Source organism: Mustela nivalis (genome assembly GCF_964662115.1).
Source record: "Mustela nivalis genome assembly, chromosome: 12".
In the NCBI taxonomy this organism is placed as follows: domain Eukaryota; kingdom Metazoa; phylum Chordata; class Mammalia; order Carnivora; family Mustelidae; genus Mustela; species Mustela nivalis.
The window spans coordinates 58230423-58252743 of record NC_139031.1 but is presented as its reverse complement, the minus strand read 5'-3'; the positions used below and the strand labels follow the sequence as shown (position 1 = coordinate 58252743).

The following is a 22321-nucleotide window of genomic DNA, read 5'->3' as shown; positions in this document are numbered from 1 at the left end:
TCTATATGAGATCTGCCAAGTCAGAGAAAAATATTCAATTTCTTTTCATTTAGAAAGTTCTTAGTATTTAGACTTAAGAATATGGTGAGAGAGTGGTAGAGAGATGCCCGTTTTATCTTGACAGCCTCGTTTAATTAATTAAATATTATTATTTAATCCAGTAGGTTTATGAATTTAAATATATATACATATGTGTATATATGTATATATATATATATATCTGAAATTACCACTCAAGTGTTTAAGCAAACCTTTAGTATGCTTGTGTTTTTATGATGTTAATCAAATCTGTCACTTCAAATTTAAAAAACACGAATGCAAAACAGCAGTTCACTGCTTGACATGGATTGTGTAAAGGTACGTTTTTTATTTGTTAACATACACCTACATAACGCAGTTATTTTCAAAACAGCCAATAAGCTGGTTATCTAAATGAACTTCTCTCCCTGCAACAATAATCGGGGCTTTGTAGACATAGTGTTTATGCATAATGTTTCTTTCTTTCTTTAATAAAGCCATTAAACTACACGGTAAAACCAAGAACAACCTACTAATGAAGAAACTGCAAGTAATGTGAATTATTAGAGAGCAAAAAAAGCTGCATTTTTTACCTTTTTAATTCTTATATATAACAAAGTATGTCCTGTGATATTTTTAATGATATTTTAATAAAAGAATCTAGATGTTTTAGAAATAGTGGTGATGGTCGCAAAACATTCTGCATGTAATTAATGTTACTGAATCATATGCTTAAAAATGATTAAAATGTTAAGTTTTATGTGATATATATTATACCACATTTTTTAAAACAAAAAATTAATATTTATGATTAAGTATAAAGCAAAATACTTCTGCAGTAGTAAAATTAGGCTAGCATTTTAAATTGTAATTTAAAAAGCAGTGCCACCTGCATTTTTTTCTCTCTCATTTTCCCCCCACATTTTTCTTTCTCCAGTTAAACTCATGTTACACTATAGGACAAGTATTTTTACTAGCTATTTAAAAAATTAAAATGTATATAAGATGTCACAGTCCCCTTTGCAGTAATAACATTTAAAAAAAAATCAAGATTTCCTCATCAAATAGTTTCTATGATTTTAGTCCCACTTTCTAATTTAAAAATCTGTTGCTTCTTCTGAATCATGTAAATTCAAATTTACTGTGCCTTAAAAGTTTTCTGAAAAATGTATTACTTTCAGAAGTCCTGTCTAATAGCATAAATCATGGGGGCAGTGTTTACAACTTTCTGACAAATTTTATCAGTACATCTGTCTCTTTTGGTAGCATTAAGCTATATCCTTCTTCAGTAGGGGAAAAACAAAAACAAAACCACCACCACCAACAAAGTGGTACTTCAATCATTTTGATTTCTAAATGCTTAAAGACTTGGGAAAAAAAAATCATAGTTTGATGTTAGCTGTTTTTAAATAGCACTTGATTTCTTTGTCAGATTTTTCTATAAAGACTATTCAAAAATGGTTAAAGAAATGTTTTAAGTAAGACTGTGTTTCAGCAAAATGTGAATCATTGTTACATACATTTTTAAGTCAGTAGAAATTTAGATCAAGAAAGTAGTTAGGTCCATGTTACAGAAAAAAAAAAAAGTAGAGTTTATGAATTTGCCTGTGACCACATGACATCTTGACACAAGGACATTTTTGTTTTGCCACGAGCCTCAGCTTCTCCTCCACAAAGCCAATGAGTGACAGAAGCATGCGTGCTATCTGGTACGTGGCAGTCACTGAAGTGATATAGATAGCTCCCTTCTCTAGATTTCTTCCCATTTGCTGAAAGGATTAAGTGAAACAATGTATTAAAAGAGATTAGAACATAAAACTAGACAAACATTTATCAGGTGTCCTGGGACCTACCTTAAGGCAGAGAATGGTACATTGGAAGTGGGGGAAGGGCAGCAGGTTACTCAAGTGCCTTGGTCATACATCAAATGATTAAAATGATTCACGTGGTTAGAAGCAAGTCAAAAAGTTAGGCAACCTTTATCAGTTGAGATATTGCCACCATCCAGAGTGATCAATGATAATACTTTCAGTTTCTAAACTTTTATTTTAGATTTAAATTTTGAGCATATTTAATTTGCTATAATCACAAATTTCATAGCCTGTTTTCTCAAACTATAATTTCAATACACCCACGTGAATTAAAAATGTATTCCCCATAGAAATATAAATATCACTTTTGAATGGAAGTAAATAAGAATACTGGAGTCTACATGTGGAATAAAAACAAAAACAAAAACAAAAATCCTACCCTACATATGGATTCCTAAACCATATCTATTTTATATACCATTTAACATTCTAAAATCATTACTTCTATAAAGGTGTCCACTCTATTCTTAAACTACATTTTTCTATGATTTTTTAAAAGATTTTATTTATTTATTTGACAGAGAGATCACAAGTAGGCAGAGAGGCAGGCAGAGAGAGAGAGGAAGGGAAGCAGGCTCTAACCCTAACCCGAGCGGGGTTCGATCCCCTGAGCTGAAGGCAGAGGTTTTAACCCACTGAGCCACCCAGGCACATCTATAATTTTTTTTTAATAAACAAATCTCTCCAAATGAGCCATATGTTAAAAAGAAAAAAAAAAAAAACCACTAAAGTCAAAACGTGAAAATACTAGTTCAGTTCTGAGTATTAGGCCAAATTCCTCAGTACCATGTCCAACACTGATTATCTTCTGGAATCTTGGCTATTATGAAATTTTTATCACAACTGCTTAATATGTTCAATAGGCTTTTTAAAATTTCCTTTTATTATTTTGACCCAATTTCCTTCTTTCTTTCCTGTATTTTTTTTAACAAGTCTATTTCCCCTTCTTCATGTCAAAGTACAACTGGAAAGTAGCTCACACGCTTATTTTAAATTTTACTTTTTCTCTTTTAAGATGCCCAGTACAAAACATTCAAATGACCTTCTCTCTAATGTTTTGTCATTATAAGCTCTGGAAAGTGTTGGCTGATAGACCAAGAAACTCATTTTAGAAACTCCCATGACCTAGTTAAATGCTATAAGAGTGGGTAAAAGATTTCTGTTCTTGTCATATAAAGTTGACTCATATTTTAGAATTGTTTTGACATACTCTATAATTGTTACCTAAAAAATAATGATCTTTTGCAGATGTTAAGATCATACAGTAAGAAGTCATACTAGCACAAAAAGAAATTTATTTAAAAAATATAACTCTGGCTTGGACAACAGAATTAACTGTGCTAGTACTCTGTAATTATCATACCTTACTTTTTTTCTCTCATTACATAATATTTACATGAGGGGCTATGAGATAATGTAAAAGCTTGATGTGATTACCGGATGCTGTAGTTGAACAGGTGAACTTTAAAAGAATGCTTTCAGTGCCATTTCTGGGAAGTAAAACTATTACAATGGCAAACAAAATTGTTCTTCAGTAACTTCAAATCCTACCTCCATCAATAGAACTTTTTTTGCCCAAGTGGAAACCAATCCGTGTTTTCACTCCTGTCTTTAACTACAGGACAGACTGAATAACAGCACCCTCCTCACGTGCCCCCCACCCCGCCAACCCCCCGCCCCCCCACCAGCCATGTCCTGATCCTGGCAATCTGTGAATGAGACTGATTTTGAACATATGATCAAGTTAAAGATCTTGAGAGGGAGAGATTATCCCAGGGGGACCTTAAAGGCAATCACAAATGTCCTTAGAAGAGGTAGGGAGAGGAAGATTTGACTTTAGCAGACAAAAGAATGTGACCACAGAAACAGAGGTTGGAGTGATGAAGCCCGGAGCAGGGGGCGGGGAGCCAGAAATGTCAGCAGCCTCTATAAGTGGAAGAAGTTAGAATGGGATTGAATGGGATTCTCCCTTGGAGCCTTGGAAAGGAATAAGCCCTACACACACTGATTTTAGCACTTTCAGACTCATTTTGGATTTCTGATCTTCAGGACTATAAAAGGATACATTTGTGTAGCTTCAGACTATTAGCTTTGTTATAGCAGCTACAAGAAGTTAAAACAATCTGTACAAAGGAGGTTCAAATAAATGACCTCAAAGATCCTTCTAGGATTTGAGAGAACTGCTCTACACTGTTAGCTTTGTGGATTTTTATTTTTCAGCATTCTTCATAGACATAACTTATGAAGTCATTTTTCATTAGTTATTTGGGATATAATCTTTGATTCTTTGTTGGAATCAGTCTCTTGAGTAAAGCATGTCATCATCAAGAGGCAGCAAACATTAGGGGAGAGGTTTCTTTTAGTTTATTTTATCAAACTGAAGGAAAATATTATATTTTTAATTAGCTTTCTATGTTTGAGTAGCCAATTCAATTAGGAATTCAAAACACGAGAATCTTGCAGAAATCAGCTGCCAGATTTATTAATCTATCTGAAAATAAAACCACAAGTGAACAAAAAGAAGAATAAAAACAGAACTTTAAAAAAAAAAAAAAAGAAAAACCTTAGAATACATTTCGGAAGAGTTTATAATGCAATGTTTTGAACCCTTCTGTACTGGAAATATCCTTAATGTTGGCCAATTACTCATTTTGTTTTGTGAGTCACTACCTTAAGCAGAAAAAGTTTGTCCTTAAATATATAATTAATACCAGTTCTTCCTCTAATCCCTTAAGATAAGTCATGGCAGAATTCTTCCCCAATGGGAAATTAGAACAAGAATTTTAAAAAGAAAAAAGAAAAAGGAAAAAAAGAAAAAGAGGGGGGGAAAAGAATCCTCAATACAACTTTATTTAGATGGTATTTTAAAGACCCACTTTTAATTTCTCCTTCAATTCCTCCCAACATGGTAATACTCTTTCCAATAAATCTTTAGTTGAATATTTTAAAATTTGTTTTTACTCTAAGTGCTATAAATGGCCACATGAACATTGTGGTGGGGAAAAGTTCTCATTTTTAAGGCATACTTATTAGCCCATAATGGGCCAAATGATATATAATGTATATGCAGAAACAATCATTGAAATCACAGGTTACATACATATGCTGAAATTAAAAATAGGCCTTTTTGTAGGATTAAATGTGAGTAGTGTTGATTATGCATGTGGGTTTCCCAATAACTGTTCAATTTAGATACACGAGCTGTGATCTGTGCCTCGCAGGAAAACGGGTAGCCAGGAAATCATCTTTCGACAATCTTTCCTGTGCTCGTCAAGAAATGCTTTAATATGTTCATTCTGGCTTTGTGTTTAGGATTTTTTCTTCTTTAACATTTCACTCTAGGTGCTTAAAACATGTTGTTCCTCTGGGATATTGATGGATTGAGCAAAATTCGGGCTTCTTTTTTGAATGGTTTAGCAAGCTATTCAAAGATATCATAACACCATTCACTTTTTTTTTTTTTTTTTGTCCTAGGTGAATGAAACAACTTATCTTGCTTTCAATATTTTCTCCAAATGCCAAACACAAACAAAACAAAAATCTTTGAAACTTTACATCTTTAAGTCTTCTTTCAAACAATCCAAACACATTTACACAAGTGTCCAAAACAAGATGAATATCAGTGCCAGCACTATGTCATACAGCAACTTCCTTGGAGTCTTTGACAATTTGTAAATAATTTTCTATTTCACCAAAAGTTACAAAAGTTTCCACAGTTTCCCTTAGCAAGCTGAAGCTTACTCTTCATTTGTCAATGTGCATTAAAGCTGCTTAGAGCATAGCATGGCGTAAGCTATTTTTTAAGCAATAAATGGTTTGAGTCATCTATTTTGTCCTGAAATGCTATCTGTAGTTAACTGCATTGCTTATAAATGGTCATAGTAAATTCAGCATGAAAGAGAATATTACAGAAAAGACAGCAGCAGAAGCACTAGCATTATCTAATATTTATATATGTTATCAACATAACACAGCAGTAAAAGGTTTAAATGCATATCAACGGGTACCATGTCTAAAAATTACTATAGTACCTATTTAGTGTATTGGATATTTTTCTTAAGGAGTGCTTGCTGTATCTAGAACAGCGTAATATGTGATTTAGTACAGTTAATTCTTATCGATTAAATAATGTTTATGTACTGAAGGAAGTGAGATTTTTTTTTTGCTTCATTGTGATCCCAGATTTAACATTTAAATGAAGATCTCAAAGGACCATGACATATCATTATTTAACTGAAATGGGCTTCAAAATACTTAAATGACAGTATGATTTGTATCTGAACAGCAAGGTGGCACCAGGTACACGGAATGCTACTGGCCTGTGACTCAGTTTGGAGCCAGAGTCCAAAATTTGTGCCCCTCATTTACAGTCATGGTGATCACTCAACTGCAGAGAGAAAGACCCATTTTATGGTTATCCTCTGTGAGTCAGAGAGAAAGCAAAACAAAACAAAAAACAGCAAATGCGATCTCTAAATACCTTTTTACAACAGGTGCAAAACCAGTCATTTCTAACAATTAAATTGCCATTTACAGTAGGTTTTTTTTTGTTTTTTTTTTGTTTGTTTTTTAGTTTTTTTGTTTTTGTTTGTTTTTTGTACACCTTGCAGAGACTCAGAAGTGATAAGGGGAAATGCCCAAGGCAAATAGTCTCCAAGTGGATATTTACACAATGTGAATTAACTGTACCATAGATACCCAGAGAAAATGAACATTTTCTTACGTTGTTATGAAATCAAATAAACATGATATAGCTTCATCATACGTAAAACCTGTAAGACCCCATCCCAAGCCTAAGTAAAAAGTAATCCCCATGTTCCCCGACCCATTCACCCATTATCTTCCTGTTACACAGAATAAATGTTTAGATTACTCCCTCCCGCCCTCAAATAAAGTGCGCAGTCCATGACAGACCATAGAATAATGCAACAGGAAAGCCCCTTTTCGTGTATTATTATTTAAAAATAAAATACAAACAACAAAAATCAAACAAAGATTGAAGAGAACTCGAGAGATTCTCCGCAACCTGCAGAAAGAGGAGAAGCGAGAAGAGGCCCTGCGTGACTGTCCCTTGCGTTAATACACATAGCCTTCGTTGTAGGGGTGGGGGTTGCAGCAGCCCCCTTCGGGCATGTAGGCCATGCTCTCGTCAAAGTGAGACAGAGGCACCGTGTCCTCCTCATTGATGTGACGTTCCATGTCCGTCTTCAGCAGTGGGCGCTGATTATCTGGGAAGGCCATGGAGAAGAGAGCTTCCGGATCGCACACAAATTTGTAGACATATCTCTCTCCGGCCACCTGATGAAAACAGGGAAGAGAAAAACCCATCCTTATGTATGGTGAGGAATGTTAACTAAGCGCACCCGGGTGATCATGTCATGATATATACAAACATAATCGCTATGTGGTACACTGACACAGACATAAGTTTTTATGTCAATTAACTTCAGAAGAACCACAATTTTCATCATCCCCATATGGGAAAGAACGGGGAAAGAAAAGAACAAAAACATGGTTTAATAGGTCAGAAAGCAGCCAAGTGTTAGCAGATATCCATAAAAAAAAGCCCTTACTTTGTGGAATAAACTTCAGTTCAATAGAAGGAAATGTGACCTTGAGTAATGATTGACCTTGAGTAATAATTATATTAATTCCAGGCACAGCTAGAAAGCTTAGTAGTTTGCTCCGTTTTACTATAAAGGTAAATTTACACTGGTATTTATGTGTGTGTGTGTGTGGGGGGGGGTCAGTGATTTCATGCAGGCATCTCACATTGAATTTTTTTCCTTTTTGCTTTAAATTGTAATATTATAAAAAAAAAACTGGACCTTTAAGGTGAGTGTCTCCCTCTTAATATTACATTTCTGAAACTGTAGAAAACCTAAACTTCCAAATCTTAAAAGAAAAATGTCCTGGGTTCCTAAGAAGGTCAGACTATGACTCACTGGTTCACAGGGTGAACTGGTTGTTCCCCCCCCCTTTTTTTTTACATTGTGTATTCTCATCTAAAAAAACAAAAGATACATAGCCTTATTTAAATGAAAGATGGATCAAGAGGACAGCATTATCCTGGATACATCACTTTTAAAAATGAAGGCAAGATGCATTAGACAGAAGTTAAGGATGTGTGTAAAGTGTCAAATTGAAGTAAGAGGTGTAAAAAAGTGAATGGAATTTAAAATATACAATACATAGGGAGGAAATGAGAAAAAGAAATGTGACAGCTGCCTGAAATAAAGGAGAAGTAGCATAATTTGTAGGGAATGACATGTCCCAACCTTAAATTTTGAAGACTAATGTTTCTCTAGGAAATTATAAACAATTGAGTGAAACAAATATGCAAACCCCCGTCCATTAATAGATAAAACTGAGGCTCTCAAAAAAGCAGGGGTGGGTTGGGGGTGGAGAGTGGCAGAGGGTGTGTGTATGAACACAATTCTTTGTACTGACATTGAGGTAAATCTTCACATATATGCAGAGATTAGTAATTTTAGAAAGGTGAAAATTATTCAATGCCTCTCAGTTCCTATGTATAAAAAAAAGGGGGGGGGACTGCTAGTTGCTTTGTGTAGAAGAAGAATATTAAGTTCTTGGTTTATAAACTATCTGTACATGTTTGGAAAATAAGAATCAACCACCAAAGAGTGCTACTCTTCTGGACTCAAGATTTAGAACACTGTTTCGTCCTGGATGTTTTACCTTGTAAGAGGAACCAATTTAGAGACCCCAAATAATCTAAATATTCCTAGGTTTGAAAACAGTGAACACTTAGACATGTTTCTTAAATCAGTCCTCAGTTTCCCTTTTTTAGGAAACAGAAGTGGGAACGGCTCCTTTGGAAAGCCTCCTGTAAAACTGAGATGGAAGTCTCCAGTACATTGCAAGGCAAACAGAGAAGCTGGTGTAAATTTATTTACTTTAGGCCCTTATAAAAAGGAAATTAAGTTCATGAAGGAGAAACTGCCACAAAAGTAAAAACATGCAATATCAGAAACAAAGCTAAGACATAAAATCCTAGTTTCCCTTTTTTTCTTTTTTCAAAGCATTTTGAGAAAAAAAAAATAAATGGCTTGCATACTTTAGAGCATTTAATAATCTGCTTTGTTTTGTTTGGAGCTGCAGAAAAAGAGGTATTTGCTTTGGGCTACTGGTAGCTTTTTTTTATCCAACCTGTTTCTATTGGTTATAATTAGAAATGATTTCATAAATCACTGTGGGGAATTAAAATGTACAGCATCCAGTCAAGATTATAAAATCTCTTAAGGAGTCTGTCTTAACTCACAGCTTCCTACTATTTTTCTTACAAAAAAAAATTTTGGAACTACTACTCTATTTATTGAACTATGTTAAATGTCATGGAGTTTAGAACAAGGGCTGATAATTACCAAGGGAGATAATGTCTTTCATTATTAGTAATACAATTACAATCTAGAAAATGCTGTACATTAAATATACCCAAACCACAATGCTGAGATAGATAAAACGCGAATTTTACAGGAGAAATGAATCAGAATTTAACAAGCAAGTATCTCGGGGCGCCTAGGTGGCTCAGTGGATTAAGCCTCTGCCTTCAGCTCAGGTCATGATCTCAGGGTCCTGGGATCAAGTCCCATATCGGGCTCTCTGCTCGGCAGGAAGCCTGCTTCCCCCCCCCTCTCTCTCTGCTTGCCTGTCTGACTACTTGTGATTTCGCTCTGTCAAATAAATAAATAAAATTTAAAAAAAAAAAAAAACAAGCAAGTATCTTTTGAACTGTGCTTTGAAAGATTAGATATTTAAATTATGTTAACTTTTTAAACCTCGGAAGTAACATAAAAAACTGGCAGAAAGTTAAAAATTATACATTAAATCAAAAGAAATAATGATTTCTCATTATATCATCCACAAATAACTACTGTTAAAATATGTGCATAGATTTCTCTAGGTATTTCTAAGTTTTGAAAGAGAAGGTCACACATCCACAGTCTAAAAGCCAAACTCCATCATTTATCTCTTTCAGAACTACTGAAATAAGCAGGGTTTTTCTACATGTCCATTTGATTATTTTTATTTCAATTTCTAATCCTTCCATTTAATTGTCCCGAATATATACCACATACATACATAATTTAAGTTTATAAACAAGTGTGGACATATAAACATTTCCCCTACACACTGAAATATAAAATTGTACATCATAGGTTGCTTTTATTTTTTAACTTTTTTATTTTTTTTAAGGACAGCATACTTTTCCTCTGAGGGACTCAGAATTTGCTTTACCATTAGAATGGTACCAATGTCAGGTAAAATCACAAGGCAAGACACTATACAGAGGGAACGTTATCCATCAGTGAGGCTATGAGGGAGTCACAGGTGTGTCAAAGGGCAGCAAGTAAAATGGCTCGACACGTATGAAGACAGGGAGTAAATATGTCTGTAAAGATTGTAAAAAGCCTTCCTTTTTTTGTGCTAGTTAGAAGTAGATTTCAATTTCGTGTGTTTCACCATGAAACAACCTATGCTTTCTTTATGATGCAGCGACACCCCAAAAGCTCTGTCGCATACATTTTTCTAGTCTATATTAGCTGATACAGAAATAGTTGCAAATAGTCTGTTTTACCTTATTTTATTTTATTTTTTTATAACAACAACAGCTTTATGAAGAACAACACCATTTAGCAAGAGAGGAAGCTGTCCAAACGGTGACCCACCACTGAGAAGGTGGCATGCAAACCTCAATCCTGCCTGCACTTTCTTTGACAGCTACCCCCCCAACCTCCTCCCCCTCCCCCTCCCCACTGCCTCGGGGAACTGAGCACCTAGGGCACCAGCCCACTCCACAGGTCCCAAATCAGCTAGATGGTGACGGAAATGGAAGGAATGGAACACATTGGAAAGGATTTGGCTGCAAATGGGAAAGGTGGGTGAGGAGGAAGGGAGGAATTAAAAAATGACCCTGGGGAGGAGGTGGAGAAGACAATGAGGCAGGTAGGTAAGGGTTATGCCTTGAAGGTGAGATTCCGGGAAATAGGAAATGAGTAATGAACTCAGCCTTCTCAAGAATCTTGGGCATTCTAACTCCTGAGCCTGAAAGCTCCAGAGCACGGATTCTGTTTGTCTAAAAACTCCAAGATGCTGTTTCCTCCATTCTAGTACGTTTCATATAGCTACTGGTCTAGTTTTTCTTGGCATAACTCTAGTGGTATAAAAATAGGCCACCATCTGCAATATATACCTATGTTTGTGTCCGCCCGATGAACAAAAGAAGTAAACTCAAACAGTAATGTTCATAAGTGATAAATCATAAACTTAGTTCACAGTCTAGACAGCTGGAATGAACACACAGTCAACACTGAAGGAGTAACAATAACAGATATCCGATATTTTTTCTTTATTCATTACCTTCTTCGAGAATTTTATATTTTGTTCTATGTGTATTCCATTTGTTTTATCTTAACTTTTTTAAAAGCCACCTTCAAATATTAAGAGAAGCCCTTGTGAAATAAAATACATGTAACGTAACTTCGTTCACCAATGAAATAATATCAAATTGTGATTTTGGCAAATGGTTTTTAGGTAGCTAAGCTGTCAACCAGTAAAACCAGGCAAGACTTCAGACAAGAAGAAAAGATTTTGCAGAACAAGGAATGTTCTGAATGTTTTAAGAATCAGAACAAGGAGGGTGAAAGTAAGAATTCAGTTAGTTTTGGAATCCATAAACAAAAGCATTTCAAAATTATGTAATTGTGGAGAATGCAGCAGACTATTGACAACTTTGGGAAAATGTGGAACTATTAGTACTGAAACACTTTTTTACCAAATACGGTAAAGTTGGGACTTCCAGAAAGTCTACTGGTTTCTGTAAGGTATTATTACCTGGGTCTATAATACCCATGAATTTATAACTAGAAAGGCTTCTCATACCAAAACCAAGAGCTAAGCATATGTTAAAATGAGTGAAAACCTTGCTTCAGCAATGCAATGATATGTGGCTTTTAAAGTATGGCATGCAGATTAATGTGCAACATTTCAATGAATTTTAATGCTGTTGTAGCTGCTCACCTTTTGCATGATTCCTTTCTCGTAATAATAGCGAAGCGAACGGCTAAGTTTATCATAGTTCATAGCTGGCCTGTTTTTCTGAATGCCCCAACGCCGGGCCACCTGCCACCAATACAGAACGACATTGTAGTGTTAAGTATTACCTTATCAAGATATTTCATAAAACATTAGTGAATTAATCCATTACTTCCAAATCTTCCAAACACATCCAAATTAAAGACAGAAGTAAAGACGCAAAAGCTATCGTGGTCTGAATTTTCCTGTGTCCTGGTTTGCTTTTAAACTGGGCGTGCAGTGATCATTCTGAAACTTCACAATAGAATTCTTTGTCACTATTGTTTTGGATACAAAATTAAATGGAAATAAGGGATGTGTTTACAATGGGAATGAACAGGCTGCAATTCACCAAAATGAGGCAAGTTTCCCATTCTGAGATATACTGCCTCTTTTCTCCCTCTTAGTTTTTCTGATAAAACCTATAGACCAAGAACAGCTTAGCAATCTCTTTGTAAAGATGTTTTCTGAGATTATGATAAACTAGAGAAAAAAATATCCTGTTTGAGACCAAAGAATGAACAAGTGGCACTGTATGTGTACCAGAGAAAACAGTATACAAATTCATAATCTGAACTGCAAATAATTTTTATTGCCCGAAGCAGCATCAGAATAAAACTGTAACCAATACTGAACTGGGGAATTAAGCATTCATTTAGAGAACAGTAATTGGATACTAAAAATAAGAAGGAAGTGGAAAAGGTCACCAAGAACACGAGTCCACAAACAAAAATCTCTAAAGCAGAATGTCCACTTTGTGGTTTGGTGAAAAATCTCAGAGCTTCTGGGGAGGTGGGTTTGGAGGAGTAACTTAGCTGGCACAGCGGCATTTTTCAAGGAAACCTCCCTCCTCGATTATACGTGCCCCCTCCCCCAAGCCAGGGCTGACTGAAGCCTCACACTGAACCGAGTAGCCTACTTTCGCCACCCCAGCTAAATTCAGGTTCTCAGGAATTTCCATATTTTGTTTGTCTGAGCAGAAACTGCAGCTGTCATGCATACCTAGGCAACCCCAAGAAAAACATGATCTAATAGGGTTAGTGTTCTCCTTCATTTCTCTGAAATTCCAGGTTGTTGCTGTCTCACATAGCCTAAAATAGATTGCTTTCAGAGAGAGCGTTCTGTCGCTCTCCACTTTATTAACAATTACCTTTCCCTGGGTTTTTTTTTTTTCTGTCAAAAATACTGATCCTTGCTCTTTTCTTCCTCCCTAATTTGTATTTCCTGAATGAGGATACAGTGTAATTTAGCCCCCATGCATCAGTACAGCAGAGATGTGACGTAACAGGAACATGACTACGCATCCTGTCACCGCAGCAGGCAGCTCTGAATTTTCCAGAGATAAAATTCATTTTAATGTAAGTGTTTGAAGCAGTAGTGCAATGGGAGGGTGGCAATAAGAAATGAAAGCCATACTATCGAAACAAAATGTCTTTTGAAGAACCTAACAATGGGCATCAGCAAATCTTTAGCAGATTAGGCAACTGAACAGCACGCTAACCTGGAAGAGCCATGGAAATAAACTCCTAATATTACCTTAAATTAAACACCAGTTTCTGATACCTTTTTTTTTTTTTTAAAGATTTTATTTATTTATTTGACAGACAGAGATCACAAGGATGCAGAGAGGCAGGCAGAGAGGGGGGGGGGAGGAAGCAGGCTCCCTGCTGAGCGGAGAGCCTGACAGGGGCTTGATCCCAGGACCCCGATATCATGACCAGAGCCAAAGGCAGAGGCTTTAACCTACTGAGCCACCCAGGCGCTCCTGAATACCTTTTCATTTATAAATGATTCTCCTCTAGAAATTTACTAGGGTACACCTAGAAAGTAAAATACTTGCAACCAACTTTAAGACAACCCTGTGGAGGGTGCCTGGGTTGCTCAGATGTTAAGCATCTGCCTTCCGCTGAGGTCATGACCCCAGGGTGTTGGGATCAAGCCCTGCATGGGGCTCCCTGCTCAGCGGAGAGTCTGCTTCTCCCTCTGCCTCTCCCCCTGCTTGTGTATGCTCTCTCTCTCGTAAAAATCAATAAACAAATATTAAAAAAAAAAAAAAAAAAGACAACCCAGTGGTGAAGTCTCTAGGGAGAAAACGATGATTTTTTTTGAGACCATAAGCAGTCTGACTTTTAGGATGCCAGTTAATTCTAAGCACAAGTGGGTATTAGATATTTTTAAAGAACAGAATATATTCTTAGAGCTGTTTGGGTTCATTCGATGTCACCTGCATCATAAAGGGAAGTGGGACACAACAAAATGCCTGTGAGATGCAGACAGGTTATGCAAGGTAAGTTCTAGAGATGTACTCTACCATACATGCCCACAGTTAACAATACTGTCTTGGACACCTAAAAATTTGAGAAGAGGGCAGATCCCATGTTAAATGCTATTACCACAATAATAAAAAAGATTGAAACTTAAAGTCAACAGATGATACAACTAATTTCCAGTTGGTAGACACCTACCAACTGAGAAAGCCCATTCAGCCCTCATGTGTGAGCCACCCATCACTGCTCTCTCCCGCACTGCTAAAAGCCAAGGCAACATGCTCAGCATGGAATGGGTGAGGTGGTGGAACACTTCCAGTGACTTCCAGATATCCCTTCAAGTAAAAACTTAAAACAATTAGTGAGGAAACTGAAAAGGTACCTGGCACTATAAAAATCTCTCTTGGGGCACTTGGGTGGCTCAGTCGATTAAGCAGTTAAGAGTCAAACTCTTGGTTGCAACTCAGGTCATGATCTCAAGGTCATGGGATCAAATCCTATTTTGGGCTCTGGCTCAGCATGGAGTCTGCTTGTCCTTCTCCCTCTGCTCCTCGCCCCCCCCCCCAACTCTCTCTCAAATACATGAATAAATAAAATCTTTTTAAAAAAATCACTCTCATTGTCAAATAAATTAGGTTGGAAAATGTAACAGTTCAAGCATTAACTGATTTTTAAAAATCATGTTTGAATACCCAACATAAACCTGGAGACCACAATCAGGTCCTGGTTATCAGACTTCCTGGTAATTCTTCTAGCTCATCAAGTCTGAATATCTTTGAAAGACTTTTTCTCTGAGTCATAGAGATGCTTTGCTATGTTAATTGTTCCCTGAGACAATTCCCTAGGATCCATGATTAATTTGAAAATAACATTTCATTATCTCAAATATCTCAAAAAGAGAGATGTTAAAGAGCACGTGCTGGCTAATGTTACCCAAACACACTGAGCAGATAAGATAATCAGCAGGGGACGACAGTCTCACACAATATCATTTTAAATTGCAAAATGAAATAAAAAGAAATGAGCCAACGAGTTATCTCCTATAATGTTGGCTTCTGAGCACCTTCCAGGAGCCGTGCTGACAGAGACCCTCAAAGAGCTCCTATGCGGTACAACAAGAAGGGTGACAGTGGGCCACAGAGGGTGAAGAAACTTCACAAAGACTTTCCAAAGAATAAATTTAAATGGCACAGCCATTGCCTAATGGAAGCCATTCCAACGGAGAGTACAGCGGCATTAGAAATGTGATGTTTCATTTTGAACAAAAGCCTTAGAAGGCTTAGTACTCACTGAACGATCACTGAATTAGTCACTCTTTGGAAATGGTCTACTAACTCTGAATCACCTGGCCCTTTTTTACTTTCTAGGTCTTCCACAGAAAAGGAATCTAAATGTTTGTCATTCTGAATGACATACGGCATGTCATTTCAAGATATAACGGCATGTCTTTCCAGCATTTAAAAATCACAGAAATTCAGAATCTGATGAAGTTAATGGACATCCGTTCAAGTCTTCTTTTCTACTTATTCAACCTGATCATCATGAAAGTCAACAATTGCTAAATAAAGAAGTTAATTACGTTCATAAGGATTTTATTCTTCCGAGATCAATAATGACCAACATAATTTCATACTATTTCCATCTTAACAAATATATGGCAAAAACAAAAAGTCCTGTTTCTGCTCACTTCATTTTAGCCATAGGTAAAGGGGAATGACTGACATAAATTCCCACTGAAGGTCCTCAGTTCTAGGCTGAACAACTCTTGCAGTGATTATGAACATGGCGGAGAGCACACACTGCCATCATCTTAAAAGGCTTTCAAGTTACTTTACAGTAAGTGTTTCCAGTCTCCCTTTGTTAGTGCTTCACATTTTTATGCGTCTTTCACTTACATCATTTAAGTACATCTACATAAAAATGAATTTCCTTTGACAAATTAAGCCTTAGACAATTCTAGATACAGATATTTTCAAATTCTGATATTGAGCCCTCTGTGCCTGGGTGTTTGGTTAGGGCAATGGAAATGCAAAGCTAACCCTCTAGACTACTAGTGTACTGATAGAATCTGAAGTAGACAAAACTATGCTAACTAGCTCTTCTTACGTCCAACTTCTTTTAATACAAATTTGAATCAGATTAATAAGAAAGAGGACTTATTTTCTGGATATCAAACAAGGACATGTTATCTGATTATGAATGAAATGTTCAGAGGGCAGGAACTTTATGATGTATGGGCCCATTAGCCTAGATTGTAGATGTCCAGTCTATACTAATCTAAACTAATCACTTTGGGTTCAAAAATAGCTGGATATCTTCCTAGATTTTACATGTTTTTGAGGCATTTAGACCCTACAGCCAATATAAGCGGGCATAGGCATGTTAATCCATCCAGGGGTGCCTGGATGACTTGGCTTGGCTTAGTGGGTCAAGCATCTGCCTTCAGCTCAGGTCATGGTCCCAGGGTCCTAGGATTGAGTCCTGCATCAGACTCCTTGCTCGGGGAGTGAGGGGGTCTGCTTCTTCCACTGCCTGCCACTCCCCTACTTATATGTACTCTTTCTCTGACAAATTAATAAATAAAATCTTAAAAAAAGAAAAAGTCATCCATTGCTTTCTTGACTAATGTAAACTAAAGTCAATTTTAATAGTAGCCAAGAAAGCAACTTTAGTAAGATTCAAACATTTTATATAAAGTCACCTTTCTATAGAGATCCAAAATGCTATTGGTGGGTTATGCTGTGATAATAACAGTAGTTTTCATCCTCAAGCTAGACCTGGAGAGAATGAAAATTGAACTGAGAAGTTCTTCAGGAAAATACCCCATTTGCATGTACATAGGGGTCATATTCTTTTCTTCTTTTAAATGAAGACTCTTTTTTTTAACTTTGCATACCTTCTAATTCAGAAGGTTTCTCTAATGTTTTAAAATTTAAAAAAAAAAACATTTTCAGCATATTCATCAATAACTGTTTTGTTATCTTGTAATATATCTAATTTTCCCAATAAAAATCTACTCAACCCACCTCTTCAGGCTCAATCAGTTTAAATTCCATGCCTCGCCCAGTCCAGGCAATGAAATGAGAATTTGAAGGATCATCCAGAAGAGCCACCAAAAACTGCCAGAGCTGGAGGGATCCCCGCCGCTGGTATGTGGGTCCTTCCCGATACATTCCTGGCTCCTGTTTGATGTCTCCTACATGAAAAAAATGTCGAAGTCTCTATTATTAGCAATATTATGACATTTCTCTAAAATTTACATTAAACCAATCATGAAAATGGTTAAACCACAACCACTTTATGGGTTTCTGTGAAATATCACATCACCACTTTAAATGTTTTAATCGTTTAAAACATTTAAACGATTTTATGTAAACCAAGAACCTGTACAAACTTACAAACAACTATATGTAACATGTAAGGGTCAAAATAAATGCAAACAGGTGTAGAGTAAATCCACGAATGTCATTTTCTTATTAAAATTTTATACAACTATCTCTTTGTTTTCACAATCATTTATCTAAAAACCATATCATCCAATCCCACTTCCTCTTGTTTTTATTGTTAATGACTTTATTCCCTGCTCTAAGAAACATAAAAGAGGAAGTAATCAATTCGAAGCTCTGGGCATTTTATTTGTACAAATTCTGCACTATAATTTGCAATGCCACATGAAAAAAATTGCAAATTTTAATGCAAATATTTCAAAGCAAATTTACTCTTTTATTTATTCATTTACTTATTTTCACCAATTTATTTATTTATATGAGAGAGAAAAAGAGCAGGGGGAGAGGCAGAGGGAAAGGTGTGGGACTTGATCCCATGACCCTGAGATCACAACCTGAGCCAGAATCAAGAGTTGGACTCAACTCACAGAGCCACCTAGGTGTCCCATCTCAAAGGAAATTTATTCTTAAACTCTGAGTTAAGTAATTTATACTTTATATAAATTAGTAAAATCTCATAATAATTCAGGGCATATTGGATTATTATACCATCTTTTCCCCACACCTTCATACTGGTACTACCACTTCCTTAACTGGCAGGAATAAAAATTCATTTTTCTTTATCTCTTATTTGCATTTTAGTCACGTGAATTTAGCTTGCAAGTCTTTTTCTCAAGTGCAATCTAAAAACACATATACAGGAGTTTTCTGTAAATCTATATTTTTAATCAAGAAAGGCTGGTTTGTGTTACATTTATTTGTTATTTATACATAGTATAAAAACCTATTAAGTAGATTATAGCAATAAGGGTGTTACTGTTGTAATTCTTCTGGTATAAATCTGCTTATCTTCTTTTTACCAAACAAACAAAACCTCAGTTATAACTCCTGATTATTTAAATCTACTTCCAGCCAACCATCCCCCAAAATATGTGGAATTGGTCATACTGGGGATAAAATGTCTAGGGCCCTACACACATATCATTGTTATGGCACGAATTTTTCTTCTCCACTCTAGAAACAATTCAGAGAGAATATAATCAAGCCAATCTATTCACAGTAAGTGTGAATTATAAAACAAACCAAATCAGAGGCTTTCTTAAGCCTTTCCTTTGGTTAACATACATATACCTCTTAAAATAATTACAGAAAGAATACTTTAAAAACCACAACCAAAATAAAATTATTCAGTCACTAGCTGCTAGAAATCATCATGTCATTTTGGTCTATGCTAGATAACACAGAAGTGTCTCTTCATATTGATGTCGATGACAGTTTTATTTATCTTAGTTTTTCCTTCTGAGACTTAACAAATTTCTACATGGGGGTAACTGAGCAATTATGCAGAGTGAGGGAAACTCTGTCAAATTTTATAATTTCTAGATTACTTCTGCCTGTAAATATGATGGACTCTACCAGCCTTGTCAATGAAAAAATAACACTTTGCTTCTCTTTTCCCTTGGTCTCTATTCCTCATAAAATAAAAAACTAATATTATCTTCCAAAAAACAAGTCTCTTAGTACGAAACTGAAGAATATTTCAAAGTCAAAGGGAATAAATAATCAAGACAGATTGCTTCCCTAAACATTAGTGTGACTTAGGTCTGTCAGATTATATCATAACCCTATTGGTAGTTACGAGCTGATTTTACTTCCTTATATGTTCACCCTGGTAATCAAGATGGCTTAAAATGTTAAGCTCATTGAAAATGAAAAACAAAACAAAACAAAAAACTGATGGAGGTCACTCCACAGAGAGAAGGCTTTATGCTTTGTCTTAAGAGAAAAGGCTGTATTTTAAGACTTGTGACGCTTGGGTGATCACGTCACAAACCACACTGGCGCTCCGAGCTTAAAACTAACATCTATTTGGAATAAGGCCAAAAAAGTGACTCCGCCTGGAGCTTAACCCTGTGACCTTAAATGAATTTAGCCATTTAAAGGAAGGCTCAGGTAACAGATATTCCCCAAATTATCATTCTTTCAGAGAAGGACTAGAGTAGCAAAAGCCTCAGGAACAGAAGAGTCTTCAAGAAACTAATGAAAGGTGGAGAAGCAATGTGAGCATGTACTTTGCTGTTTAAATAATGACAATTAAGGGCACCTCAGTGGCTCAGTGGGTTAAAGCCTCTGCCTTCGGCTCAGGGTCCTGAGATGGAGGCCCGCATCAGGCTCTCGGCTCAGCAGGAAGCCTGCTCCCCCCCCCCCCCCCGCTTGCCTCTGCCTACTTGTGATCTCTGTCTGTCAAATAAATAAATAAATAAATAAATAAATAAGTAAGTACCTTAAAAAAAAATAATGACAATTAAAAACTTCTGACAGCTACGAAGTCATTACAGCCATGATCCCCAAAGTTCGTGCAATCAGCTCATCAGAGGGTCCCTGCTCATTTCCTGTTAGACGATCAAAGCAGGAGATAGGGAGACCACTCTGAAGAACCACTACATCAATTAACTGTTCACTTTCCCCGAAGCTTCCTCATAGATGCTGACTTCTGCCACTTTAGTCAAGAGAAAAAAAAAATCTATCTAACTTGACACTCATTTTTAAAACCTGGGACCTTTTCACTGCAAAAGTGAGAAATATTAAAAAGCTAATGCTTTCCTAACTCCATCTTAAGCAATTACAAAGTAACTGCACATTAGTAATGAACATCTTCCCAGGGGAAAAAAAAAGGAAAAACTCCAAAAGAAGGACTAACGATCACTAACTAAATGGGCAGCTATGTTGTTCCTGTGTTCCATAATGCATCTTTTCTCAAATAATAAAAGAGAGGCTGCATTAGTCATCCGTGTATCCACACTTGCATGCTTTCTGTTCTGCTTTGTTAATTACGGGATCAGCTTTCAATAAATCTCGAATAAGCTGCGTGTGCTCAGCAGGGCAATGGAAAGACACCTCATACTCTACACAAGCTCAGCAAGAACGATACTCTCTGGTTCTGTCTTTAAAAATGAGATCTTGGGGCCCCTGGGTGGCTCAGCTGTTAAGCGTCTGCCTTTGGCTCAGGTCATAATGCCAAGGTCCTGGGATCGAGCCCCACATGGGGCTCCCTGCTCAGCGGGGAGCCTGCTTTTCCCTCTCCCCCTGCTTGTGTTCCTTCTCTCACTCTCTCTCTGCCAATAAATAAATAAAATCTTAAAAAAATAAAATAAATAAAAATGAGATCTCTCACAGGACAAAAAAAAAGCTTCTGAATAAGGGAAGGAAGGGAGAATTTATAACAGGTAAAGTTCAGCAAGAGTTGAATGCATTATAAGTGATGTGCATAGAAATCTTCAAGTTGGGGGGTGCCTGGGTGGCTGAGTTATTAAGCATCTGGCTTCCGCTCAGGTCATGATCCAGGGGTCCTGGGATCGAGCTCTGCATCAGGCTCCCTGCTCAGTGGGAAGCCTGCTTCTCCCTCTTCCACTCCCCCTGCTTGTGTTCCCTCTCTTGCTGTGTCTCTCTCTATCAAATAAATAAAAATCTTTAAAAAAAGAAAGAAAGGAAGAAAGAAAGAAAGAAACCTTCAAGCAGGAATGTCAACTGTTTTCAGAAGAGTCGAGGGTGATCTCTCCACTCCCTCCTAAAAAAAGATATCGAACCTGCAGCACAATGAGAAACCTACCATCAAATTTCTCTGGGACAACACAGGTGTCATCATAAAACTGCCTGGGGCCCTTCTCAAACATACAGCCTGTAGGAGAAAATAGGATACATTTATTCGTGATACAAATGAAGCTCACAAGCAACTTAAAATATAGCCATTAACACAAAAATTGGGGTAGAAAAGGACTCTGCCATTTTTCAGCTCTGTGACCTTAGGCACAATATGTAGCCTCTGTGTCTCTGTTTCCTCGCCTGTAAAATGGGAATGATAATAAATCACCTATCTTAAAGGGATTGTTGTGAGGATTAACTGATTTAATATACCCAAGTTGAGAACAGCATCTGGCACATATTGATAGATGACATTAGATATGGGTATTATTACTACCCCAAGCACAGAGCAGGTAAATGCTGGCAAATATAGAAATTACAATGTATCATCTCCTTTTTCATTTTCTTCCAAGTTTTGTTATTCATGAGACAGGAGGAAAATCAAGATGAGTTACTTATATTTACCTTGCACAGTACCCTGATAAAACTGAAACACTTTCAGTTTACCTCTTACTTCCCTGGAGAAATATTTAGCTAGGCTAGCCTCATGTTTTCATCTTCAACAGCCAAAACAGTTTTACATTTTCTTTTTAACTTTCCTTTTTATCCTGTAACAAAACTAAGTCCACAGGAAAAATGCAAAATAAATCAACAGTTTTTACACTCTTTTTCTCCCACATATATCCTTGACTATGACCTTCACTGAACTGCTTAAACACCAGTAAGAAAGTTCATATTCTTTAGTCACAGTTTTCTTTCCTAGATGTACTGTTCTCTACAGTGAGCACATAATATTCCCAATAGCAGTGACAATAATTACAGTGGATTTCTGCTAAATTTTTGGCCCCAAATATTCTGGATTTACCAGCTTTTATACTTTTCTTCAAATATCAGCATTTACTTCTATCAGTATCACTCATATGAAACAACCAGTATTAGACCTAACCTAAAAAGATGCACCTATGTCATCCTACCGAAGACA

At 36.4% G+C, this 22321-nt stretch overlaps 1 protein-coding gene and 1 long non-coding RNA gene across 7 annotated transcripts in view; one reads left to right on the top strand and one right to left on the bottom strand.

The window, feature by feature from the left end:
* Nucleotides 1-4346: 4346 nt before the first annotated feature.
* Nucleotides 4347-22321, bottom strand: part of ETV1 (ETS variant transcription factor 1) — a 102016-nt gene continuing 84041 nt past the window's right edge. For all 6 annotated transcript variants that reach the window (XM_082693024.1, XM_082693022.1, XM_082693023.1 and 3 more), the window contains 4 exons: nt 21308-21378; nt 17278-17447; nt 11931-12032; nt 4347-7187 (listed from right to left, as the gene is read on the bottom strand). In XM_082693024.1, the coding sequence (XP_082549150.1) occupies nt 6966-7187; nt 11931-12032; nt 17278-17447; nt 21308-21378 (565 nt within the window). In that variant the 3' untranslated portion in view covers nt 4347-6965. The remainder of the gene's footprint in view (nt 7188-11930; nt 12033-17277; nt 17448-21307; nt 21379-22321) is intronic.
* Nucleotides 10662-15835, top strand: LOC309845277. Its single transcript, XR_014301177.1, has 3 exons — nt 10662-10788; nt 13225-13342; nt 15619-15835. It is a non-coding gene; the product is annotated as an uncharacterized lncRNA (long non-coding RNA).